The sequence below is a fragment of the Giraffa tippelskirchi genome, chromosome 8 (genome assembly GCF_054371585.1).
Source record: "Giraffa tippelskirchi isolate mGirTip1 chromosome 8, T2T-mGirTip1v1.2.pri, whole genome shotgun sequence".
Taxonomy (NCBI): domain Eukaryota; kingdom Metazoa; phylum Chordata; class Mammalia; order Artiodactyla; family Giraffidae; genus Giraffa; species Giraffa tippelskirchi.
In genome coordinates this window covers 67135281-67161552 of record NC_137282.1, presented here as the reverse complement: position 1 = coordinate 67161552, position 26272 = coordinate 67135281, and the positions used below count along the sequence as shown (strand labels likewise).

The 26272-nt window shown below is 54.6% G+C and overlaps 3 protein-coding genes across 3 annotated transcripts; all 3 read left to right on the top strand.

Moving 5' to 3' along the window:
- The first annotated feature begins 4618 nt into the window (after positions 1 to 4618).
- Positions 4619 to 6571, top strand: LOC145517178 (uncharacterized). Its single transcript, XM_081519442.1, has 3 exons — positions 4619 to 4959; positions 5359 to 5671; positions 5924 to 6571. Exons 1-3 carry the CDS (start codon positions 4723 to 4725, stop codon positions 6550 to 6552), a joined length of 1179 nt encoding a protein of 392 aa, XP_081375568.1. The 5' UTR covers positions 4619 to 4722; the 3' UTR covers positions 6553 to 6571.
- A 5838-nt stretch (positions 6572 to 12409) lies between these two features.
- Positions 12410 to 14216, top strand: LOC145517251 (uncharacterized). Its single transcript, XM_081519524.1, has 3 exons — positions 12410 to 12602; positions 13002 to 13314; positions 13567 to 14216. The coding sequence occupies exons 1-3, from the start codon at positions 12468 to 12470 to the stop codon at positions 14193 to 14195; spliced, it is 1077 nt and encodes a 358-aa protein (XP_081375650.1). The 5' UTR covers positions 12410 to 12467; the 3' UTR covers positions 14196 to 14216.
- Positions 14217 to 20052: 5836 nt separating this feature from the next.
- Positions 20053 to 21862, top strand: LOC145517236 (uncharacterized). Its single transcript, XM_081519507.1, has 3 exons — positions 20053 to 20245; positions 20645 to 20957; positions 21210 to 21862. Exons 1-3 carry the CDS (start codon positions 20111 to 20113, stop codon positions 21836 to 21838), a joined length of 1077 nt encoding a protein of 358 aa, XP_081375633.1. The 5' UTR covers positions 20053 to 20110; the 3' UTR covers positions 21839 to 21862.
- Positions 21863 to 26272: the final 4410 nt, after the last annotated feature.

The following is a 26272-nucleotide window of genomic DNA, read 5'->3' as shown; positions in this document are numbered from 1 at the left end:
CGGCTCCTAGAGCCTCTACGGTGTGAAGAGGGAGGTCCCTTTTGACAGAGCTTTCCGGCCGTCAGATCTAAGCTGCTGTTTCACTGTCAGCTGTGTCTCTTCCGTTGCAGTGTTGCAGGTGGGCCACGCTGCTCCAAAGGAGCTCACAAGCTGAGTTTCAAGGGAGGTATTGAGAGGACAGGGATGGCTACAACGTGCTGCAAACTGAGTGAGGGTCCCCACAATCCTCAGCAAAGGTGTGTGGTGTGCAAGTGGGGAGTAGAGGGCCCCCAAGTTCCAAAGGAAGGGAGGTACTCGGGAGCTAAAGCCCTTGGCTGCTGTGGTAGCAGCTGCAGATGGCAGCTCGTCCACAGTGCACTTCGAATGAGGTCATATGAGCGGGACTCTGGAAATGGCTCCGAAATCCAGAGAAAGGGGTCAGGGTATGTGGGAATCCGGCGGGGGTGGGGGGTGGATGAAGGAAGGTGTCCTTCCTCTCTCCAGTGCAATTTGGTTTGGTGAGTCTCAAAGCTACCAGATGGCACTTCCCAAGTCAGGCCCCCGCAGGAATCAGGGTGGGCTGCATGCCTCGGCCCCTGCCACAGGGACAAGCCACACCAGTGGCCTCCCTGAGCTCCAATGGCCGGATCTGGGGGTTCTGTCTGGGTGCACACCTGCTTGTTCTGGCCAAGTTCCCCGCTTCTCTGAGCACCAGCTTCAACCTCTCGAATGAGGACATCGATTGCTACCTTGGCACGTTACTCTCTTCATCCTGTGAAGACTCATTAGGCTTATCCTACAATTACTAGCTGGCCCGAGGAGATATCTCCTGAATCCAGATTAAGCTGGAGTCTCCCAGGCTCATCTGGCATGTCTTCCCTGAAGTCTGCCAAAACCCACACCCTTGCGTTTCCAGGGACTCCCCTTAGCCAGCTGGGCAGAAAACCCAGCATGTTTCAAACAAGCTGACAGACAAGCGGGAGAGGACTCACGGGCAGACGGCTTCCCTCAGGTCTCGGGTGGAGCTCTGGGACCACAGCAGCAACAGGCCATCCCAGTCCCTGGGCTCAGCAGCGCCCTCATTCTCACGCCGGCGGCTCTGCCCTGAGGGGAGCAGGAAGGTCACCAACTGCCGCAGGCGGACCTCACGCCCCTCCCACTTATGGAGCCTGACCTCCCCCGGCCCCACCCCTTCCCCTACCCCAGCAGGACGAGAGCTCCTCTTCCCCTGGCTTCTAACGTGAGGCCCGGCCCTGGGCCCCGACTGGGCACTGCCCCAGTCCGGAGCCAATCACAGTGGCCAAGGAGGTGGAAGGCACCGATTGGCCAGGGCCAGGTCATGTGACCATACTCCCCAGGAAACTCAAATATTACCAAGATTCCCTAAGAAACCAATGAACAAAATTATCCAGTAAAGGCAAACCGTACTTTTTAATGAGGCCAAAGTCACAGAAAAAAAAAAAAAAAAGCTTCACAATGAAGTGCTCAAGGAAGCTACAAAATAAACTTTCAAAAAAGTTTAGTAGTTTTTTTAATAGGGTGACGGAGAGCTATACCTATCCCATATATGTGAATTTAGGTTTAAACTAGATTTCCCTTGGCTATTTTATAAGACAAAAAAACCCACATCACCCCCTTTTACTCCCCCCCACACCCAAAAAGTGTTTTAATCTATTGAATTTTTGTGTCCTCAGTTGTGTCTGATTCACGGCAACTCACGATCTCTACACAGCCAGGCTCTTCCGTCCATGGAATTCAGGGCAATTTTTTCTGTCACAGTAAATGCCCACCCTGGGTGATCCAAACGGAAGGGCTCAGAGGCTCCTGAGAGACTAACTCCTTTCAGCTGAGCACAGAGCTGGCTCCTCACTGGGATGCCTGTGGCCTGGGGCTCCCAGAGGGGAGAGCAGCACTCGCCCCACCGTGTGGTCACTGCTGGAAGTGCAGGCTGCTCCTCACTCCCCCTTGACAGTGTCCCTGAGGGCAGAACAGTGTGAAGTTAATCAAGGTGGAAACGCAAACTCCAATGCAAGCAAACTTCCCTCAAGGTCTCCAATACCACTCAGGAACAGGGTATTGGAAACTGCAGGGGATGACATGAATGAAGATGGAGACTTGACACCTTACACCGAGTTCACTTCCAGTTATCCCTAGACAAACACTCCATGAAAACTTGTCACAAATCTAGAGGAACAATGAGCCGAAACCGGACACGTGCTTTGAGTCTTCACACACAAAACTAAAAGGCAGTCCACAAAAAAAACCAGGAGAATACAGTGGACTTTGCAAAATCAAAGATATCTACTGTGGGAAAGACCTCAGTACAAAAGCAAAAGACAGGTCACACATCGCGAGACGAATGAGTGGAAACACAAAGCTTATCAAGGATGTGTCTCCAAACAGACAAAGAACACCAACACAACAAGCCTGTGAAAACTAGGGAAAGGTCTGAAGGGACACCAGACTGAGGAAGACACACACAGAGTATCCCGGATGATGTCCAGCACTGAGGGCCTGAAGAATCAACAGTCTAGTTGTACCTCCTCAGGCCTGTGTGACCCTGGGTGAGGCCTCTGTTTCCCGGTGGCTCTGAGAGATGGACAGGGAGGAAGGGGAAGAGAAATCACTTGCATTTCTAATACTCACAGCAAAGTCTTCCAATGAGAAGGGAATTATCACCCCCACTGACAATGCCATTCACTGAAGTGATCCCCACGGGTCCATCTAACCCAGAAGGGAAGGAAGGACCTGTTCTCACAAAACGGCGAGAGATGGAAGAAGGAAGATCAAGCCCACACCAATCCCTGGAAAGAGAAGCTGTGCTCAGGGCTTGAAAGAATTCCTATTTGGAAAATGATATCCCAGCCCCACAAGGCAATCCACAGCTTCGATGCTATTCCTCCCAAAATGCCAATGCATTTTCGCACCCAACCAAGAATTGCAAAAGGGGTACGGAAACAGAAAAGAGCCTAAATTGTCAATACAATCCGACGAAAAAGCCCCGATACGGACATCCAAGGTTGTGTGAAAGGAAATTAGACGACCAAACTAGGATCCTCAGGAGAGTATCGGAGAAGGCAATGGCGACCCACTCCAGTACTCTTGCCTGGAAAATGCCCTGGACGGAGGAGCCTGGTAGGCTGCAGGCCATGGGGTCGCGCAGAGTCAGACACGACTGAAGTGACTTAGCCGCAGCAGCAGCAGCAGGAGCCGGACAGTATGCTATTGGGAATACAACAACACACACAGATCCAGATCGATGGAATAAAGTTGAGGGTCCAGACACAGACCCCAGCATCCATGCTCAACTCATCTCTGACACAGAAGGGGAGAATATCCAAATGGGAACAAGAAAGCCTCTTCAATACATGTCCATGGGAAAACCAGACAGCTACATCTGAAGAACGCTATTGGTTTTGATCTCAGACCACCTCAATATCGGGGAAAACCTCACCCTAAAGGCTGATGTCATGAGATAGCTAGAAAGAAGCGTAGGTCAAAGGCTCCTTAACATCAGAGTCTCCTTGCCATTTGCTGGGCGGAGGTAGAAATGGGTCTCTTCAAGTAAGGGAAAGAGGTACACGAAGTACACCAATGGGTTTCCATCCAATGGAACCTCTTCACAACAGAGAAGCTAAGCAAGCATTCACAAATGCAAAAGAGAGGAAACGGAACACGAGAGACTCCTTGCAAGTGGTGTATCTGAGAAGGGGTTCATATGGAAAGAGACGAAGAATGCACAGCACTCAGATTCCAAGAAACACCACCACCACCCTTGACCCTTCCCCCATGACCAACTCCGACCTAAAGCCTTTCTCTCCCTCTAACCTATCCCTAAAACATAACCCTCATCTAATCATATACACGTGCATTCCTAGCATCCATCCGTCCACACACGAGAGAGAAAGAGGAAGACACAGACTGAATTGAGAAAGGAAAAGAGAGGGACACAGCCAGAGAGAGACACGGAACCAAAGAGAGGAAAGGAGTCGATGGTCCAGACTTTTCATCAATCTGTCTCGAAGGTAGAAGCAATGACAGCGCCCATCCACCCCAGAAGGGGGAAAAGGACGGAAGGTTTGGAGAGGAAAAGACAAGAACGCAGGGAGCCATTAGAAGCTCAGCCACCCGCAGAAGCCGAGCTGGGACACTTGAACAGAATCTCAATGGAAACAGAGGACCAGAAAGTTGGCCACTCTTTTCTATAAGAGAGGGAGACCTTCGAGTCTTCCTTTCGGTCCTCCAACTTGGATGCGGGGTCTCAAAACAGTCAGGAGGGGGAGTGCCTTTTCCTGGGTACCACGGCACATCCAGGCCTCGTTCTGCCCCATTCTGTGCTGTGTCAGCCCAGGAAGGAATCTTTCTTTCTGAAGTCTCAGCACACACGCTCCACGTGATATCGGCCCCAGGTGGAAAGGCATGGAGCTGCTCGTAGGCCGACAGACCTAGGAAGCAGATGGGAGAATGACCGCCACTCTGCAGATGGAGAGACTGGGGAAACCCTGAGGGGCATATGCTTGTCCAGGGCCACACCACTTATGAGAAGAAGGAGCCTGGTCTGAGAGCAGCGGGGCCCTCGGAGCTCAGGCCCTGGCTGCACCCAGGCCTCCCCAGGGCTGTCGGCTGGGCTGGGTGGGTGTCACTGTGCCTGCACATGGCTTAAGGGTGGTGGTCGAGCAGTCAGAAACCCAGGGATTCGCTTGGGAAGTTTTGGGGAAGGGACCTCAGCACGAACCCCAGGAAATGATGTCACCTGCCGGCAACAGAACCCAACAGAACCCGCAACCCGGGTATCCAGGCCTCGAGAGCGGAGAGGAGCCCCCAGCCAGATCACTTGCTGCCGAGATGTTCTGCTGTTTGCCCCTGCCCAGAGGCCGGGGCCTCAGGAGAGCTCACAGGCAGTGTGCGTGGGCACCCTGTCGACGTTGGCTCAGGGCACCCCCGAGACGCCTCTGGCCCTTTGCCCGGAGAAACAGAAAGGTAACACGGGGAGCCCCAGGCCGGGCCAGGCCACCTCTCCCATGCCACCCGGAAACACCGGGTCCTTTGCCTGTGTGTGTGGATGCGGGTTTCTCGGGGTGTGTCTCCCTCAAGGAAGCCCAGGTGGATGTGGGGTCAGAAGCCTGCGGACAAGTTGTGTCCACACCCCAGGGGAGAGCATGCTGGGCGGGATGGGGAGAGTGCGGGCAGGGCCGGCCGCCCAGGCTGACCTCACACCCTCAGGTGGGTCTCTTTCCTCCCGGGTGGGGATCTGAGCAGACACACGTCTCTGACCCTTCTGGGCAGAGAAGTTCGAGCAGGCCGAAGCAGCGGCTCCACTGGCCAGGCCCAGCTCGGAAAACTCCCAGCATGGCTGGCTGACGGTCACTGTCGTTGCAGAGCTTCCCACGTGATGAGGCCGAGGACGGGGACACCCCATCCAGCTCCCGGAGGGAGGGGTCGGAGCACCACCCCCCCGCCCGTGAGGCCCAGTGCAGGCTCCAGGTGAGCGTGCCCACGGAGGCATCAGCCCCACCGGGGGCGAAGCGGAGGCGGGGAAGGCCTGCTGCCGAGACACCGCCCAGGATACACCCGGCGGCCCAGTCTGAGGCTGCCACGGAGCTCAGCACACCCGGCTCCGACCCAGAGTCCCGAGAACCCCGGCCTCTGAGGCAGCAGGAGGACCTGGAGCCCAGCACGCCAGAGCACAGAGGTGAGGACGCTGGGGCTGGTGTACGGGAGTGTGTGCGGAGAGGGTGCTGAGCTACACAGGGACGAGTCCCCGAAAGCTGCTGCTGGGCCTGCAGCAAGCGCTGGCCTCACACCCCCCGCCCCCCATCTTGCACACTTCAGTCCCAAAAGACAGCCGACCCTGGGTATTCTTTGGGAATCTCTTGGAAGCTTTCTGTCCCGGGATACGCACATGCCAAGGCTGGCCTGCGGGCAAACGATGCTTCTCCCACAGCTCTAGCACTGGCCTCCAACTGGAACCAGGCTCCACTTCCCAGACCTGTCCCTACAGAGGTGGTGGCTCCAGGTGCAGGACCCAGGGATCCACCGAGGGCAGATGGAGAACCGAGACTTGCCCTCGCAGAGACACCAGGCCAGCTGGGTACTGGCCAGCACACCGGGCAGATCGGATCTCCGTGCCTGCAGGACCCCCAGCCCCAGGCACTGATGTCCCACCCCCTCAGCCAGAACCTCCACCTCCACGTGCACCTCTACCTGCTCGGCCTTTGGCAGGAGAACCCGAGGCAGAGGAGGAGTCACCGCCTCGGCAGGGAGAGCCTGCCCTGGCTCCCGCGCAACACCCAGACGCCCACGATGACTCACCCACCCCTGCAGGGAGAACGAGCCCCCGCTCTGGACAGAGACCCAGAGCCCTTGCCGGAAACACCACGTCCAGGGGAGCGGTCGGCTCTGCAGCCTCCATCCCTGTCTGCTCACCGTGGACGCCGTCAACTCGGTCTGCCCCCAGGGGACATGGAGTTCCTTTCCCCCGAACTGCTTTGCATTTGGTTTGTTTCCACCTTTCTGGTGATGTTTTCTTTTTTGCGTGGTTTCCTGTATTTTTGTTGGTTAAGTTGGGATTAGTAAACTTTTTCATCATTGTTGCAATTTGGGAACACTGTTGTGTAACTCTGGTGATACTGTGTTACCATCACCACTTTGTAGTTTCAGACCCGTTCCATCTTTATGCCCCACCCCCCAACAAAGCCTGGATTCAAGGCAAGCACGCCCTGTTCATCCCTCCGCCCGATCCTGAACACAGTTTCATCTTTTCCTTCTGCATTCCTTCCTATATTCTTGGTGTCCCCAATCAATGACTCTCAGTGAAATGACTGAAGGAGTTTTTTTCGGACGCTCCACCTACTGTAAGACTCCACTGGAGAGTTCTCATGTTTATGTCCTTTGAACTAGCCTTTGATAGCTGAAAGGACGTTGTACGTCCTTTCAAGATACCATGTGCCAAACGAAGCCCTTTTGGCAAATGCCATCATTATCTCCAGGCAGGCATTGCTGTTTGAAGGGTGCCATCTCAGCCAGAAGGCAGAGGCTGAGCTCCTCTTGTTGCACCAGCTCCCAAAAGAAGCCAAGAAAGGGAGCTGGAACAACAAACCACCCCAACGCCCAGGAAAGCGTTCTTCATGACAGAAGGCTAGAAAATGACCCAACATCCTTGTGGCCCAGAACCCCTCTAGAAATTCACTGTTCCATAAAAAAGAGAAACAGATGGGAAGTTCCAAGGAGAGGCAATGCCCATGGCCAGTGTATTTTAGAGACGGCCTGACCGCTCCGGGGAAGACACGCACTGACAGAACCCCTTGGGAAACAGCCGTGATAGTCCTCACTGTCGTAAGGGATTCCTCTGGGGACAACCTGCCCTGGGCACCACACGAGGGAGCAGACCGGCTTCTCTTCCTCTGCCCCCACACCATTCACTCATGAAGGCAGCTCAGGTGTTCTCATGCCCTGCCTGCCTGCCTGCCTGGCTCATCCGTGAGCTGTGACCACCTCCAGGACAGGACTCCACCTTCTGCTCTCTGTGTACCGTGAATCTGCACACAGTGGGCTTTCAGAACCTTAGGAGACTTGAGCCATTCCCACTCGAGCCAGAACCCTCCCCAGGAAGGAAAACAGCTGTGCAGTCCTTTTGGCCCCAGCACTGGTTCCGAAACCCTGGCGGCTCCTAGAGCCTCTACGGTGTGAAGAGGGAGGTCCCTTTTGACAGAGCTTTCCGGCCGTCAGATCTAAGCTGCTGTTTCACTGTCAGCTGTGTCTCTTCCGTTGCAGTGTTGCAGGTGGGCCACGCTGCTCCAAAGGAGCTCACAAGCTGAGTTTCAAGGGAGGTATTGAGAGGACAGGGATGGCTACAACGTGCTGCAAACTGAGTGAGGGTCCCCACAATCCTCAGCAAAGGTGTGTGGTGTGCAAGTGGGGAGTAGAGGGCCCCCAAGTTCCAAAGGAAGGGAGGTACTCGGGAGCTAAAGCCCTTGGCTGCTGTGGTAGCAGCTGCAGATGGCAGCTCGTCCACAGTGCACTTCGAATGAGGTCATATGAGCGGGACTCTGGAAATGGCTCCGAAATCCAGAGAAAGGGGTCAGGGTATGTGGGAATCCGGCGGGGGTGGGGGGTGGATGAAGGAAGGTGTCCTTCCTCTCTCCAGTGCAATTTGGTTTGGTGAGTCTCAAAGCTACCAGATGGCACTTCCCAAGTCAGGCCCCCGCAGGAATCAGGGTGGGCTGCATGCCTCGGCCCCTGCCACAGGGACAAGCCACACCAGTGGCCTCCCTGAGCTCCAATGGCCGGATCTGGGGGTTCTGTCTGGGTGCACACCTGCTTGTTCTGGCCAAGTTCCCCGCTTCTCTGAGCACCAGCTTCAACCTCTCGAATGAGGACATCGATTGCTACCTTGGCACGTTACTCTCTTCATCCTGTGAAGACTCATTAGGCTTATCCTACAATTACTAGCTGGCCCGAGGAGATATCTCCTGAATCCAGATTAAGCTGGAGTCTCCCAGGCTCATCTGGCATGTCTTCCCTGAAGTCTGCCAAAACCCACACCCTTGCGTTTCCAGGGACTCCCCTTAGCCAGCTGGGCAGAAAACCCAGCATGTTTCAAACAAGCTGACAGACAAGCGGGAGAGGACTCACGGGCAGACGGCTTCCCTCAGGTCTCGGGTGGAGCTCTGGGACCACAGCAGCAACAGGCCATCCCAGTCCCTGGGCTCAGCAGCGCCCTCATTCTCACGCCGGCGGCTCTGCCCTGAGGGGAGCAGGAAGGTCACCAACTGCCGCAGGCGGACCTCACGCCCCTCCCACTTATGGAGCCTGACCTCCCCCGGCCCCACCCCTTCCCCTACCCCAGCAGGACGAGAGCTCCTCTTCCCCTGGCTTCTAACGTGAGGCCCGGCCCTGGGCCCCGACTGGGCACTGCCCCAGTCCGGAGCCAATCACAGTGGCCAAGGAGGTGGAAGGCACCGATTGGCCAGGGCCAGGTCATGTGACCATACTCCCCAGGAAACTCAAATATTACCAAGATTCCCTAAGAAACCAATGAACAAAATTATCCAGTAAAGGCAAACCGTACTTTTTAATGAGGCCAAAGTCACAGAAAAAAAAAAAAAAAAAGCTTCACAATGAAGTGCTCAAGGAAGCTACAAAATAAACTTTCAAAAAAGTTTAGTAGTTTTTTTAATAGGGTGACGGAGAGCTATACCTATCCCATATATGTGAATTTAGGTTTAAACTAGATTTCCCTTGGCTATTTTATAAGACAAAAAAACCCACATCACCCCCTTTTACTCCCCCCCACACCCAAAAAGTGTTTTAATCTATTGAATTTTTGTGTCCTCAGTTGTGTCTGATTCACGGCAACTCACGATCTCTACACAGCCAGGCTCTTCCGTCCATGGAATTCAGGGCAATTTTTTCTGTCACAGTAAATGCCCACCCTGGGTGATCCAAACGGAAGGGCTCAGAGGCTCCTGAGAGACTAACTCCTTTCAGCTGAGCACAGAGCTGGCTCCTCACTGGGATGCCTGTGGCCTGGGGCTCCCAGAGGGGAGAGCAGCACTCGCCCCACCGTGTGGTCACTGCTGGAAGTGCAGGCTGCTCCTCACTCCCCCTTGACAGTGTCCCTGAGGGCAGAACAGTGTGAAGTTAATCAAGGTGGAAACGCAAACTCCAATGCAAGCAAACTTCCCTCAAGGTCTCCAATACCACTCAGGAACAGGGTATTGGAAACTGCAGGGGATGACATGAATGAAGATGGAGACTTGACACCTTACACCGAGTTCACTTCCAGTTATCCCTAGACAAACATTCCATGAAAACTTGTCACAAATCTAGAGGAACAATGAGCCGAAACCGGACACGTGCTTTGAGTCTTCACACACAAAACTAAAAGGCAGTCCACAAAAAAAACCAGGAGAATACAGTGGACTTTGCAAAATCAAAGATATCTACTGTGGGAAAGACCTCAGTACAAAAGCAAAAGACAGGTCACACATCGCGAGACGAATGAGTGGAAACACAAAGCTTATCAAGGATGTGTCTCCAAACAGACAAAGAACACCAACACAACAAGCCTGTGAAAACTAGGGAAAGGTCTGAAGGGACACCAGACTGAGGAAGACACACACAGAGTATCCCGGATGATGTCCAGCACTGAGGGCCTGAAGAATCAACAGTCTAGTTGTACCTCCTCAGGCCTGTGTGACCCTGGGTGAGGCCTCTGTTTCCCGGTGGCTCTGAGAGATGGACAGGGAGGAAGGGGAAGAGAAATCACTTGCATTTCTAATACTCACAGCAAAGTCTTCCAATGAGAAGGGAATTATCACCCCCACTGACAATGCCATTCACTGAAGTGATCCCCACGGGTCCATCTAACCCAGAAGGGAAGGAAGGACCTGTTCTCACAAAACGGCGAGAGATGGAAGAAGGAAGATCAAGCCCACACCAATCCCTGGAAAGAGAAGCTGTGCTCAGGGCTTGAAAGAATTCCTATTTGGAAAATGATATCCCAGCCCCACAAGGCAATCCACAGCTTCGATGCTATTCCTCCCAAAATGCCAATGCATTTTCGCACCCAACCAAGAATTGCAAAAGGGGTACGGAAACAGAAAAGAGCCTAAATTGTCAATACAATCCGACGAAAAAGCCCCGATACGGACATCCAAGGTTGTGTGAAAGGAAATTAGACGACCAAACTAGGATCCTCAGGAGAGTATCGGAGAAGGCAATGGCGACCCACTCCAGTACTCTTGCCTGGAAAATGCCCTGGACGGAGGAGCCTGGTAGGCTGCAGGCCATGGGGTCGCGCAGAGTCAGACACGACTGAAGTGACTTAGCCGCAGCAGCAGCAGCAGGAGCCGGACAGTATGCTATTGGGAATACAACAACACACACAGATCCAGATCGATGGAATAAAGTTGAGGGTCCAGACACAGACCCCAGCATCCATGCTCAACTCATCTCTGACACAGAAGGGGAGAATATCCAAATGGGAACAAGAAAGCCTCTTCAATACATGTCCATGGGAAAACCAGACAGCTACATCTGAAGAACGCTATTGGTTTTGATCTCAGACCACCTCAATATCGGGGAAAACCTCACCCTAAAGGCTGATGTCATGAGATAGCTAGAAAGAAGCGTAGGTCAAAGGCTCCTTAACATCAGAGTCTCCTTGCCATTTGCTGGGCGGAGGTAGAAATGGGTCTCTTCAAGTAAGGGAAAGAGGTACACGAAGTACACCAATGGGTTTCCATCCAATGGAACCTCTTCACAACAGAGAAGCTAAGCAAGCATTCACAAATGCAAAAGAGAGGAAACGGAACACGAGAGACTCCTTGCAAGTGGTGTATCTGAGAAGGGGTTCATATGGAAAGAGACGAAGAATGCACAGCACTCAGATTCCAAGAAACACCACCACCACCCTTGACCCTTCCCCCATGACCAACTCCGACCTAAAGCCTTTCTCTCCCTCTAACCTATCCCTAAAACATAACCCTCATCTAATCATATACACGTGCATTCCTAGCATCCATCCGTCCACACACGAGAGAGAAAGAGGAAGACACAGACTGAATTGAGAAAGGAAAAGAGAGGGACACAGCCAGAGAGAGACACGGAACCAAAGAGAGGAAAGGAGTCGATGGTCCAGACTTTTCATCAATCTGTCTCGAAGGTAGAAGCAATGACAGCGCCCATCCACCCCAGAAGGGGGAAAAGGACGGAAGGTTTGGAGAGGAAAAGACAAGAACGCAGGGAGCCATTAGAAGCTCAGCCACCCGCAGAAGCCGAGCTGGGACACTTGAACAGAATCTCAATGGAAACAGAGGACCAGAAAGTTGGCCACTCTTTTCTATAAGAGAGGGAGACCTTCGAGTCTTCCTTTCGGTCCTCCAACTTGGATGCGGGGTCTCAAAACAGTCAGGAGGGGGAGTGCCTTTTCCTGGGTACCACGGCACATCCAGGCCTCGTTCTGCCCCATTCTGTGCTGTGTCAGCCCAGGAAGGAATCTTTCTTTCTGAAGTCTCAGCGCACACGCTCCACGTGATATCGGCCCCAGGTGGAAAGGCATGGAGCTGCTCGTAGGCCGACAGACCTAGGAAGCAGATGGGAGAATGACCGCCACTCTGCAGATGGAGAGACTGGGGAAACCCTGAGGGGCATATGCTTGTCCAGGGCCACACCACTTATGAGAAGAAGGAGCCTGGTCTGAGAGCAGCGGGGCCCTCGGAGCTCAGGCCCTGGCTGCACCCAGGCCTCCCCAGGGCTGTCGGCTGGGCTGGGTGGGTGTCACTGTGCCTGCACATGGCTTAAGGGTGGTGGTCGAGCAGTCAGAAACCCAGAGATTCCCTTGGGAAGTTTTGGGGAAGGGACCTCAGCACGAACCCCAGGAAATGATGTCACCTGCCGGCAACAGAACCCAACAGAACCCGCAACCCGGGTATCCAGGCCTCGAGAGCGGAGAGGAGCCCCCAGCCAGATCACTTGCTGCCGAGATGTTCTGCTGTTTGCCCCTGCCCAGAGGCCGGGGCCTCAGGAGAGCTCACAGGCAGTGTGCGTGGGCACCCTGTCGACGTTGGCTCAGGGCACCCCCGAGACGCCTCTGGCCCTTTGCCCGGAGAAACAGAAAGGTAACACGGGGAGCCCCAGGCCGGGCCAGGCCACCTCTCCCATGCCACCCGGAAACACCGGGTCCTTTGCCTGTGTGTGTGGATGCGGGTTTCTCGGGGTGTGTCTCCCTCAAGGAAGCCCAGGTGGATGTGGGGTCAGAAGCCTGCGGACAAGTTGTGTCCACACCCCAGGGGAGAGCATGCTGGGCGGGATGGGGAGAGTGCGGGCAGGGCCGGCCGCCCAGGCTGACCTCACACCCTCAGGTGGGTCTCTTTCCTCCCGGGTGGGGATCTGAGCAGACACACGTCTCTGACCCTTCTGGGCAGAGAAGTTCGAGCAGGCCGAAGCAGCGGCTCCACTGGCCAGGCCCAGCTCGGAAAACTCCCAGCATGGCTGGCTGACGGTCACTGTCGTTGCAGAGCTTCCCACGTGATGAGGCCGAGGACGGGGACACCCCATCCAGCTCCCGGAGGGAGGGGTCGGAGCACCACCCCCCCGCCCGTGAGGCCCAGTGCAGGCTCCAGGTGAGCGTGCCCACGGAGGCATCAGCCCCACCGGGGGCGAAGCGGAGGCGGGGAAGGCCTGCTGCCGAGACACCGCCCAGGATACACCCGGCGGCCCAGTCTGAGGCTGCCACGGAGCTCAGCACACCCGGCTCCGACCCAGAGTCCCGAGAACCCCGGCCTCTGAGGCAGCAGGAGGACCTGGAGCCCAGCACGCCAGAGCACAGAGGTGAGGACGCTGGGGCTGGTGTACGGGAGTGTGTGCGGAGGGGGTGCTGAGCTACACAGGGACGAGTCCCCGAAAGCTGCTGCTGGGCCTGCAGCAAGCGCTGGCCTCACACCCCCCGCCCCCCATCTTGCACACTTCAGTCCCAAAAGACATCCGACCCTGGGTATTCTTTGGGAATCTCTTGGAAGCTTTCTGTCCCGGGATACGCACATGCCAAGGCTGGCCTGCGGGCAAACGATGCTTCTCCCACAGCTCTAGCACTGGCCTCCAACTGGAACCAGGCTCCACTTCCCAGACCTGTCCCTACAGAGGTGGTGGCTCCAGGTGCAGGACCCAGGGATCCACCGAGGGCAGATGGAGAACCGAGACTTGCCCTCGCAGAGACACCAGGCCAGCTGGGTACTGGCCAGCACACCGGGCAGATCGGATCTCCGTGCCTGCAGGACCCCCAGCCCCAGGCACTGATGTCCCACCCCCTCAGCCAGAACCTCCACCTCCACGTGCACCTCTACCTGCTCGGCCTTTGGCAGGAGAACCCGAGGCAGAGGAGGAGTCACCGCCTCGGCAGGGAGAGCCTGCCCTGGCTCCCGCGCAACACCCAGACGCCCACGATGACTCACCCACCCCTGCAGGGAGAACGAGCCCCCGCTCTGGACAGAGACCCAGAGCCCTTGCCGGAAACACCACGTCCAGGGGAGCGGTCGGCTCTGCAGCCTCCATCCCTGTCTGCTCACCGTGGACGCCGTCAACTCGGTCTGCCCCCAGGGGACATGGAGTTCCTTTCCCCCGAACTGCTTTGCATTTGGTTTGTTTCCACCTTTCTGGTGATGTTTTCTTTTTTGCGTGGTTTCCTGTATTTTTGTTGGTTAAGTTGGGATTAGTAAACTTTTTCATCATTGTTGCAATTTGGGAACACTGTTGTGTAACTCTGGTGATACTGTGTTACCATCACCACTTTGTAGTTTCAGACCCGTTCCATCTTTATGCCCCACCCCCCAACAAAGCCTGGATTCAAGGCAAGCACGCCCTGTTCATCCCTCCGCCCGATCCTGAACACAGTTTCATCTTTTCCTTCTGCATTCCTTCCTATATTCTTGGTGTCCCCAATCAATGACTCTCAGTGAAATGACTGAAGGAGTTTTTTTCGGACGCTCCACCTACTGTAAGACTCCACTGGAGAGTTCTCATGTTTATGTCCTTTGAACTAGCCTTTGATAGCTGAAAGGACGTTGTACGTCCTTTCAAGATACCATGTGCCAAACGAAGCCCTTTTGGCAAATGCCATCATTATCTCCAGGCAGGCATTGCTGTTTGAAGGGTGCCATCTCAGCCAGAAGGCAGAGGCTGAGCTCCTCTTGTTGCACCAGCTCCCAAAAGAAGCCAAGAAAGGGAGCTGGAACAACAAACCACCCCAACGCCCAGGAAAGCGTTCTTCATGACAGAAGGCTAGAAAATGACCCAACATCCTTGTGGCCCAGAACCCCTCTAGAAATTCACTGTTCCATAAAAAAGAGAAACAGATGGGAAGTTCCAAGGAGAGGCAATGCCCATGGCCAGTGTATTTTAGAGACGGCCTGACCGCTCCGGGGAAGACACGCACTGACAGAACCCCTTGGGAAACAGCCGTGATAGTCCTCACTGTCGTAAGGGATTCCTCTGGGGACAACCTGCCCTGGGCACCACACGAGGGAGCAGACCGGCTTCTCTTCCTCTGCCCCCACACCATTCACTCATGAAGGCAGCTCAGGTGTTCTCATGCCCTGCCTGCCTGCCTGCCTGGCTCATCCGTGAGCTGTGACCACCTCCAGGACAGGACTCCACCTTCTGCTCTCTGTGTACCGTGAATCTGCACACAGTGGGCTTTCAGAACCTTAGGAGACTTGAGCCATTCCCACTCGAGCCAGAACCCTCCCCAGGAAGGAAAACAGCTGTGCAGTCCTTTTGGCCCCAGCACTGGTTCCGAAACCCTGGCGGCTCCTAGAGCCTCTACGGTGTGAAGAGGGAGGTCCCTTTTGACAGAGCTTTCCGGCCGTCAGATCTAAGCTGCTGTTTCACTGTCAGCTGTGTCTCTTCCGTTGCAGTGTTGCAGGTGGGCCACGCTGCTCCAAAGGAGCTCACAAGCTGAGTTTCAAGGGAGGTATTGAGAGGACAGGGATGGCTACAACGTGCTGCAAACTGAGTGAGGGTCCCCACAATCCTCAGCAAAGGTGTGTGGTGTGCAAGTGGGGAGTAGAGGGCCCCCAAGTTCCAAAGGAAGGGAGGTACTCGGGAGCTAAAGCCCTTGGCTGCTGTGGTAGCAGCTGCAGATGGCAGCTCGTCCACAGTGCACTTCGAATGAGGTCATATGAGCGGGACTCTGGAAATGGCTCCGAAATCCAGAGAAAGGGGTCAGGGTATGTGGGAATCCGGCGGGGGTGGGGGGTGGATGAAGGAAGGTGTCCTTCCTCTCTCCAGTGCAATTTGGTTTGGTGAGTCTCAAAGCTACCAGATGGCACTTCCCAAGTCAGGCCCCCGCAGGAATCAGGGTGGGCTGCATGCCTCGGCCCCTGCCACAGGGACAAGCCACACCAGTGGCCTCCCTGAGCTCCAATGGCCGGATCTGGGGGTTCTGTCTGGGTGCACACCTGCTTGTTCTGGCCAAGTTCCCCGCTTCTCTGAGCACCAGCTTCAACCTCTCGAATGAGGACATCGATTGCTACCTTGGCACGTTACTCTCTTCATCCTGTGAAGACTCATTAGGCTTATCCTACAATTACTAGCTGGCCCGAGGAGATATCTCCTGAATCCAGATTAAGCTGGAGTCTCCCAGGCTCATCTGGCATGTCTTCCCTGAAGTCTGCCAAAACCCACACCCTTGCGTTTCCAGGGACTCCCCTTAGCCAGCTGGGCAGAAAACCCAGCATGTTTCAAACAAGCTGACAGACAAGCGGGAGAGGACTCACGGGCAGACGGCTTCCCTCAGGTCTCGGGTGGAGCTCTGGGACCACAGCAGCAACAGGCCATCCCAGTCCCTGGGCTCAGCAGCGCCCTCATTCTCACGCCGGCGGCTCTGCCCTGAGGGGAGCAGGAAGGTCACCAACTGCCGCAGGCGGACCTCACGCCCCTCCCACTTATGGAGCCTGACCTCCCCCGGCCCCACCCCTTCCCCTACCCCAGCAGGACGAGAGCTCCTCTTCCCCTGGCTTCTAACGTGAGGCCCGGCCCTGGGCCCCGACTGGGCACTGCCCCAGTCCGGAGCCAATCACAGTGGCCAAGGAGGTGGAAGGCACCGATTGGCCAGGGCCAGGTCATGTGACCATACTCCCCAGGAAACTCAAATATTACCAAGATTCCCTAAGAAACCAATGAACAAAATTATCCAGTAAAGGCAAACCGTACTTTTTAATGAGGCCAAAGTCACAGAAAAAAAAAAAAAAAAAGCTTCACAATGAAGTGCTCAAGGAAGCTACAAAATAAACTTTCAAAAAAGTTTAGTAGTTTTTTTAATAGGGTGACGGAGAGCTATACCTATCCCATATATGTGAATTTAGGTTTAAACTAGATTTCCCTTGGCTATTTTATAAGACAAAAAAACCCACATCACCCCCTTTTACTCCCCCCCACACCCAAAAAGTGTTTTAATCTATTGAATTTTTGTGTCCTCAGTTGTGTCTGATTCACGGCAACTCACGATCTCTACACAGCCAGGCTCTTCCGTCCATGGAATTCAGGGCAATTTTTTCTGTCACAGTAAATGCCCACCCTGGGTGATCCAAACGGAAGGGCTCAGAGGCTCCTGAGAGACTAACTCCTTTCAGCTGAGCACAGAGCTGGCTCCTCACTGGGATGCCTGTGGCCTGGGGCTCCCAGAGGGGAGAGCAGCACTCGCCCCACCGTGTGGTCACTGCTGGAAGTGCAGGCTGCTCCTCACTCCCCCTTGACAGTGTCCCTGAGGGCAGAACAGTGTGAAGTTAATCAAGGTGGAAACGCAAACTCCAATGCAAGCAAACTTCCCTCAAGGTCTCCAATACCACTCAGGAACAGGGTATTGGAAACTGCAGGGGATGACATGAATGAAGATGGAGACTTGACACCTTACACCGAGTTCACTTCCAGTTATCCCTAGACAAACATTCCATGAAAACTTGTCACAAATCTAGAGGAACAATGAGCCGAAACCGGACACGTGCTTTGAGTCTTCACACACAAAACTAAAAGGCAGTCCACAAAAAAAACCAGGAGAATACAGTGGACTTTGCAAAATCAAAGATATCTACTGTGGGAAAGACCTCAGTACAAAAGCAAAAGACAGGTCACACATCGCGAGACGAATGAGTGGAAACACAAAGCTTATCAAGGATGTGTCTCCAAACAGACAAAGAACACCAACACAACAAGCCTGTGAAAACTAGGGAAAGGTCTGAAGGGACACCAGACTGAGGAAGACACACACAGAGTATCCCGGATGATGTCCAGCACTGAGGGCCTGAAGAATCAACAGTCTAGTTGTACCTCCTCAGGCCTGTGTGACCCTGGGTGAGGCCTCTGTTTCCCGGTGGCTCTGAGAGATGGACAGGGAGGAAGGGGAAGAGAAATCACTTGCATTTCTAATACTCACAGCAAAGTCTTCCAATGAGAAGGGAATTATCACCCCCACTGACAATGCCATTCACTGAAGTGATCCCCACGGGTCCATCTAACCCAGAAGGGAAGGAAGGACCTGTTCTCACAAAACGGCGAGAGATGGAAGAAGGAAGATCAAGCCCACACCAATCCCTGGAAAGAGAAGCTGTGCTCAGGGCTTGAAAGAATTCCTATTTGGAAAATGATATCCCAGCCCCACAAGGCAATCCACAGCTTCGATGCTATTCCTCCCAAAATGCCAATGCATTTTCGCACCCAACCAAGAATTGCAAAAGGGGTACGGAAACAGAAAAGAGCCTAAATTGTCAATACAATCCGACGAAAAAGCCCCGATACGGACATCCAAGGTTGTGTGAAAGGAAATCAGACGACCAAACTAGGATCCTCAGGAGAGTATCGGAGAAGGCAATGGCGACCCACTCCAGTACTCTTGCCTGGAAAATGCCCTGGACGGAGGAGCCTGGTAGGCTGCAGGCCATGGGGTCGCGCAGAGTCAGACACGACTGAAGTGACTTAGCCGCAGCAGCAGCAGCAGGAGCCGGACAGTATGCTATTGGGAATACAACAACACACACAGATCCAGATCGATGGAATAAAGTTGAGGGTCCAGACACAGACCCCAGCATCCATGCTCAACTCATCTCTGACACAGAAGGGGAGAATATCCAAATGGGAACAAGAAAGCCTCTTCAATACATGTCCATGGGAAAACCAGACAGCTACATCTGAAGAACGCTATTGGTTTTGATCTCAGACCACCTCAATATCGGGGAAAACCTCACCCTAAAGGCTGATGTCATGAGATAGCTAGAAAGAAGCGTAGGTCAAAGGCTCCTTAACATCAGAGTCTCCTTGCCATTTGCTGGGCGGAGGTAGAAATGGGTCTCTTCAAGTAAGGGAAAGAGGTACACGAAGTACACCAATGGGTTTCCATCCAATGGAACCTCTTCACAACAGAGAAGCTAAGCAAGCATTCACAAATGCAAAAGAGAGGAAACGGAACACGAGAGACTCCTTGCAAGTGGTGTATCTGAGAAGGGGTTCATATGGAAAGAGACGAAGAATGCACAGCACTCAGATTCCAAGAAACACCACCACCACCCTTGACCCTTCCCCCATGACCAACTCCGACCTAAAGCCTTTCTCTCCCTCTAACCTATCCCTAAAACATAACCCTCATCTAATCATATACACGTGCATTCCTAGCATCCATCCGTCCACACACGAGAGAGAAAGAGGAAGACACAGACTGAATTGAGAAAGGAAAAGAGAGGGACACAGCCAGAGAGAGACACGGAACCAAAGAGAGGAAAGGAGTCGATGGTCCAGACTTTTCATCAATCTGTCTCGAAGGTAGAAGCAATGACAGCGCCCATCCACCCCAGAAGGGGGAAAAGGACGGAAGGTTTGGAGAGGAAAAGACAAGAACGCAGGGAGCCATTAGAAGCTCAGCCACCCGCAGAAGCCGAGCTGGGACACTTGAACAGAATCTCAATGGAAACAGAGGACCAGAAAGTTGGCCACTCTTTTCTATAAGAGAGGGAGACCTTCGAGTCTTCCTTTCGGTCCTCCAACTTGGATGCGGGGTCTCAAAACAGTCAGGAGGGGGAGTGCCTTTTCCTGGGTACCACGGCACATCCAGGCCTCGTTCTGCCCCATTCTGTGCTGTGTCAGCCCAGGAAGGAATCTTTCTTTCTGAAGTCTCAGCGCACACGCTCCACGTGATATCGGCCCCAGGTGGAAAGGCATGGAGCTGCTCGTAGGCCGACAGACCTAGGAAGCAGATGGGAGAATGACCGCCACTCTGCAGATGGAGAGACTGGGGAAACCCTGAGGGGCATATGCTTGTCCAGGGCCACACCACTTATGAGAAGAAGGAGCCTGGTCTGAGAGCAGCGGGGCCCTCGGAGCTCAGGCCCTGGCTGCACCCAGGCCTCCCCAGGGCTGTCGGCTGGGCTGGGTGGGTGTCACTGTGCCTGCACATGGCTTAAGGGTGGTGGTCGAGCAGTCAGAAACCCAGAGATTCCCTTGGGAAGTTTTGGGGAAGGGACCTCAGCACGAACCCCAGGAAATGATGTCACCTGCCGGCAACAGAACCCAACAGAACCCGCAACCCGGGTATCCAGGCCTCGAGAGCGGAGAGGAGCCCCCAGCCAGATCACTTGCTGCCGAGATGTTCTGCTGTTTGCCCCTGCCCAGAGGCCGGGGCCTCAGGAGAGCTCACAGGCAGTGTGCGTGGGCACCCTGTCGACGTTGGCTCAGGGCACCCCCGAGACGCCTCTGGCCCTTTGCCCGGAGAAACAGAAAGGTAACACGGGGAGCCCCAGGCCGGGCCAGGCCACCTCTCCCATGCCACCCGGAAACACCGGGTCCTTTGCCTGTGTGTGTGGATGCGGGTTTCTCGGGGTGTGTCTCCCTCAAGGAAGCCCAGGTGGATGTGGGGTCAGAAGCCTGCGGACAAGTTGTGTCCACACCCCAGGGGAGAGCATGCTGGGCGGGATGGGGAGAGTGCGGGCAGGGCCGGCCGCCCAGGCTGACCTCACACCCTCAGGTGGGTCTCTTTCCTCCCGGGTGGGGATCTGAGCAGACACACGTCTCTGACCCTTCTGGGCAGAGAAGTTCGAGCAGGCCGAAGCAGCGGCTCCACTGGCCAGGCCCAGCTCGGAAAACTCCCAGCATGGCTGGCTGACGGTCACTGTCGTTGCAGAGCTTCCCACGTGATGAGGCCGAGGACGGGGACACCCCATCCAGCTCCCGGAGGGAGGGGTCGGAGCACCACCCCCCCGCCCGTGAGGCCCAGTGCAGGCTCCAGGTGAGCGTGCCCACGGAGGCATCAGCCCCACCGGGGGCGAAGCGGAGGCGGGGAAGGCCTGCTGCCGAGACACCGCCCAGGATACACCCGGCGGCCCAGTCTGAGGCTGCCACGGAGCTCAGCACACCCGGCTCCGACCCAGAGTCCCGAGAACCCCGGCCTCTGAGGCAGCAGGAGGACCTGGAGCCCAGCACGCCAGAGCACAGAGGTGAGGACGCTGGGGCTGGTGTACGGGAGTGTGTGCGGAGGGGGTGCTGAGCTACACAGGGACGAGTCCCCGAAAGCTGCTGCTGGGCCTGCAGCAAGCGCTGGCCTCACACCCCCCGCCCCCCATCTTGCACACTTCAGTCCCAAAAGACATCCGACCCTGGGTATTCTTTGGGAATCTCTTGGAAGCTTTCTGTCCCGGGATACGCACATGCCAAGGCTGGCCTGCGGGCAAACGATGCTTCTCCCACAGCTCTAGCACTGGCCTCCAACTGGAACCAGGCTCCACTTCCCAGACCTGTCCCTACAGAGGTGGTGGCTCCAGGTGCAGGACCCAGGGATCCACCGAGGGCAGATGGAGAACCGAGACTTGCCCTCGCAGAGACACCAGGCCAGCTGGGTACTGGCCAGCACACCGGGCAGATCGGATCTCCGTGCCTGCAGGACCCCCAGCCCCAGGCACTGATGTCCCACCCCCTCAGCCAGAACCTCCACCTCCACGTGCACCTCTACCTGCTCGGCCTTTGGCAGGAGAACCCGAGGCAGAGGAGGAGTCACCGCCTCGGCAGGGAGAGCCTGCCCTGGCTCCCGCGCAACACCCAGACGCCCACGATGACTCACCCACCCCTGCAGGGAGAACGAGCCCCCGCTCTGGACAGAGACCCAGAGCCCTTGCCGGAAACACCACGTCCAGGGGAGCGGTCGGCTCTGCAGCCTCCATCCCTGTCTGCTCACCGTGGACGCCGTCAACTCGGTCTGCCCCCAGGGGACATGGAGTTCCTTTCCCCCGAACTGCTTTGCATTTGGTTTGTTTCCACCTTTCTGGTGATGTTTTCTTTTTTGCGTGGTTTCCTGTATTTTTGTTGGTTAAGTTGGGATTAGTAAACTTTTTCATCATTGTTGCAATTTGGGAACACTGTTGTGTAACTCTGGTGATACTGTGTTACCATCACCACTTTGTAGTTTCAGACCCGTTCCATCTTTATGCCCCACCCCCCAACAAAGCCTGGATTCAAGGCAAGCACGCCCTGTTCATCCCTCCGCCCGATCCTGAACACAGTTTCATCTTTTCCTTCTGCATTCCTTCCTATATTCTTGGTGTCCCCAATCAATGACTCTCAGTGAAATGACTGAAGGAGTTTTTTTCGGACGCTCCACCTACTGTAAGACTCCACTGGAGAGTTCTCATGTTTATGTCCTTTGAACTAGCCTTTGATAGCTGAAAGGACGTTGTACGTCCTTTCAAGATACCATGTGCCAAACGAAGCCCTTTTGGCAAATGCCATCATTATCTCCAGGCAGGCATTGCTGTTTGAAGGGTGCCATCTCAGCCAGAAGGCAGAGGCTGAGCTCCTCTTGTTGCACCAGCTCCCAAAAGAAGCCAAGAAAGGGAGCTGGAACAACAAACCACCCCAACGCCCAGGAAAGCGTTCTTCATGACAGAAGGCTAGAAAATGACCCAACATCCTTGTGGCCCAGAACCCCTCTAGAAATTCACTGTTCCATAAAAAAGAGAAACAGATGGGAAGTTCCAAGGAGAGGCAATGCCCATGGCCAGTGTATTTTAGAGACGGCCTGACCGCTCCGGGGAAGACACGCACTGACAGAACCCCTTGGGAAACAGCCGTGATAGTCCTCACTGTCGTAAGGGATTCCTCTGGGGACAACCTGCCCTGGGCACCACACGAGGGAGCAGACCGGCTTCTCTTCCTCTGCCCCCACACCATTCACTCATGAAGGCAGCTCAGGTGTTCTCATGCCCTGCCTGCCTGCCTGCCTGGCTCATCCGTGAGCTGTGACCACCTCCAGGACAGGACTCCACCTTCTGCTCTCTGTGTACCGTGAATCTGCACACAGTGGGCTTTCAGAACCTTAGGAGACTTGAGCCATTCCCACTCGAGCCAGAACCCTCCCCAGGAAGGAAAACAGCTGTGCAGTCCTTTTGGCCCCAGCACTGGTTCCGAAACCCTGGCGGCTCCTAGAGCCTCTACGGTGTGAAGAGGGAGGTCCCTTTTGACAGAGCTTTCCGGCCGTCAGATCTAAGCTGCTGTTTCACTGTCAGCTGTGTCTCTTCCGTTGCAGTGTTGCAGGTGGGCCACGCTGCTCCAAAGGAGCTCACAAGCTGAGTTTCAAGGGAGGTATTGAGAGGACAGGGATGGCTACAACGTGCTGCAAACTGAGTGAGGGTCCCCACAATCCTCAGCAAAGGTGTGTGGTGTGCAAGTGGGGAGTAGAGGGCCCCCAAGTTCCAAAGGAAGGGAGGTACTCGGGAGCTAAAGCCCTTGGCTGCTGTGGTAGCAGCTGCAGATGGCAGCTCGTCCACAGTGCACTTCGAATGAGGTCATATGAGCGGGACTCTGGAAATGGCTCCGAAATCCAGAGAAAGGGGTCAGGGTATGTGGGAATCCGGCGGGGGTGGGGGGTGGATGAAGGAAGGTGTCCTTCCTCTCTCCAGTGCAATTTGGTTTGGTGAGTCTCAAAGCTACCAGATGGCACTTCCCAAGTCAGGCCCCCGCAGGAATCAGGGTGGGCTGCATGCCTCGGCCCCTGCCACAGGGACAAGCCACACCAGTGGCCTCCCTGAGCTCCAATGGCCGGATCTGGGGGTTCTGTCTGGGTGCACACCTGCTTGTTCTGGCCAAGTTCCCCGCTTCTCTGAGCACCAGCTTCAACCTCTCGAATGAGGACATCGATTGCTACCTTGGCACGTTACTCTCTTCATCCTGTGAAGACTCATTAGGCTTATCCTACAATTACTAGCTGGCCCGAGGAGATATCTCCTGAATCCAGATTAAGCTGGAGTCTCCCAGGCTCATCTGGCATGTCTTCCCTGAAGTCTGCCAAAACCCACACCCTTGCGTTTCCAGGGACTCCCCTTAGCCAGCTGGGCAGAAAACCCAGCATGTTTCAAACAAGCTGACAGACAAGCGGGAGAGGACTCACGGGCAGACGGCTTCCCTCAGGTCTCGGGTGGAGCTCTGGGACCACAGCAGCAACAGGCCATCCCAGTCCCTGGGCTCAGCAGCGCCCTCATTCTCACGCCGGCGGCTCTGCCCTGAGGGGAGCAGGAAGGTCACCAACTGCCGCAGGCGGACCTCACGCCCCTCCCACTTATGGAGCCTGACCTCCCCCGGCCCCACCCCTTCCCCTACCCCAGCAGGACGAGAGCTCCTCTTCCCCTGGCTTCTAACGTGAGGCCCGGCCCTGGGCCCCGACTGGGCACTGCCCCAGTCCGGAGCCAATCACAGTGGCCAAGGAGGTGGAAGGCACCGATTGGCCAGAGCCAGGTCATGTGACCATACTCCCCAGGAAACTCAAATATTACCAAGATTCCCTAAGAAACCAATGAACAAAATTATCCAGTAAAGGCAAACCGTACTTTTTAATGAGGCCAAAGTCACAGAAAAAAAAAAAAAAAAGCTTCACAATGAAGTGCTCAAGGAAGCTACAAAATAAACTTTCAAAAAAGTTTAGTAGTTTTTTTAATAGGGTGACGGAGAGCTATACCTATCCCATATATGTGAATTTAGGTTTAAACTAGATTTCCCTTGGCTATTTTATAAGACAAAAAAACCCACATCACCCCCTTTTACTCCCCCCCACACCCAAAAAGTGTTTTAATCTATTGAATTTTTGTGTCCTCAGTTGTGTCTGATTCACGGCAACTCACGATCTCTACACAGCCAGGCTCTTCCGTCCATGGAATTCAGGGCAATTTTTTCTGTCACAGTAAATGCCCACCCTGGGTGATCCAAACGGAAGGGCTCAGAGGCTCCTGAGAGACTAACTCCTTTCAGCTGAGCACAGAGCTGGCTCCTCACTGGGATGCCTGTGGCCTGGGGCTCCCAGAGGGGAGAGCAGCACTCGCCCCACCGTGTGGTCACTGCTGGAAGTGCAGGCTGCTCCTCACTCCCCCTTGACAGTGTCCCTGAGGGCAGAACAGTGTGAAGTTAATCAAGGTGGAAACGCAAACTCCAATGCAAGCAAACTTCCCTCAAGGTCTCCAATACCACTCAGGAACAGGGTATTGGAAACTGCAGGGGATGACATGAATGAAGATGGAGACTTGACACCTTACACCGAGTTCACTTCCAGTTATCCCTAGACAAACATTCCATGAAAACTTGTCACAAATCTAGAGGAACAATGAGCCGAAACCGGACACGTGCTTTGAGTCTTCACACACAAAACTAAAAGGCAGTCCACAAAAAAAACCAGGAGAATACAGTGGACTTTGCAAAATCAAAGATATCTACTGTGGGAAAGACCTCAGTACAAAAGCAAAAGACAGGTCACACATCGCGAGACGAATGAGTGGAAACACAAAGCTTATCAAGGATGTGTCTCCAAACAGACAAAGAACACCAACACAACAAGCCTGTGAAAACTAGGGAAAGGTCTGAAGGGACACCAGACTGAGGAAGACACACACAGAGTATCCCGGATGATGTCCAGCACTGAGGGCCTGAAGAATCAACAGTCTAGTTGTACCTCCTCAGGCCTGTGTGACCCTGGGTGAGGCCTCTGTTTCCCGGTGGCTCTGAGAGATGGACAGGGAGGAAGGGGAAGAGAAATCACTTGCATTTCTAATACTCACAGCAAAGTCTTCCAATGAGAAGGGAATTATCACCCCCACTGACAATGCCATTCACTGAAGTGATCCCCACGGGTCCATCTAACCCAGAAGGGAAGGAAGGACCTGTTCTCACAAAACGGCGAGAGATGGAAGAAGGAAGATCAAGCCCACACCAATCCCTGGAAAGAGAAGCTGTGCTCAGGGCTTGAAAGAATTCCTATTTGGAAAATGATATCCCAGCCCCACAAGGCAATCCACAGCTTCGATGCTATTCCTCCCAAAATGCCAATGCATTTTCGCACCCAACCAAGAATTGCAAAAGGGGTACGGAAACAGAAAAGAGCCTAAATTGTCAATACAATCCGACGAAAAAGCCCCGATACGGACATCCAAGGTTGTGTGAAAGGAAATTAGACGACCAAACTAGGATCCTCAGGAGAGTATCGGAGAAGGCAATGGCGACCCACTCCAGTACTCTTGCCTGGAAAATGCCCTGGACGGAGGAGCCTGGTAGGCTGCAGGCCATGGGGTCGCGCAGAGTCAGACACGACTGAAGTGACTTAGCCGCAGCAGCAGCAGCAGGAGCCGGACAGTATGCTATTGGGAATACAACAACACACACAGATCCAGATCGATGGAATAAAGTTGAGGGTCCAGACACAGACCCCAGCATCCATGCTCAACTCATCTCTGACACAGAAGGGGAGAATATCCAAATGGGAACAAGAAAGCCTCTTCAA

Bases quoted from the DNA above. Each gene is read 5' to 3' on its own strand.
- LOC145517251 (XM_081519524.1), top strand. From the start codon at position 12,468: ATGTTCTGCTGTTTGCCCCTGCCCAGAGGCCGGGGCCTCAGGAGAGCT. The intron at 12,603-13,001 runs GTAACACGGGGA...CTGTCGTTGCAG, and splicing joins TTGCCCGGAGAAACAGAAAG to AGCTTCCCACGTGATGAGGC. The intron at 13,315-13,566 runs GTGAGGACGCTG...CTTCTCCCACAG, and splicing joins CAGCACGCCAGAGCACAGAG to CTCTAGCACTGGCCTCCAAC.
- LOC145517236 (XM_081519507.1), top strand. From the start codon at position 20,111: ATGTTCTGCTGTTTGCCCCTGCCCAGAGGCCGGGGCCTCAGGAGAGCT. The intron at 20,246-20,644 runs GTAACACGGGGA...CTGTCGTTGCAG, and splicing joins TTGCCCGGAGAAACAGAAAG to AGCTTCCCACGTGATGAGGC. The intron at 20,958-21,209 runs GTGAGGACGCTG...CTTCTCCCACAG, and splicing joins CAGCACGCCAGAGCACAGAG to CTCTAGCACTGGCCTCCAAC.
- LOC145517178 (XM_081519442.1), top strand. From the start codon at position 4,723: ATGATGTCACCTGCCGGCAACAGAACCCAACAGAACCCGCAACCCGGG. The intron at 4,960-5,358 runs GTAACACGGGGA...CTGTCGTTGCAG, and splicing joins TTGCCCGGAGAAACAGAAAG to AGCTTCCCACGTGATGAGGC. The intron at 5,672-5,923 runs GTGAGGACGCTG...CTTCTCCCACAG, and splicing joins CAGCACGCCAGAGCACAGAG to CTCTAGCACTGGCCTCCAAC.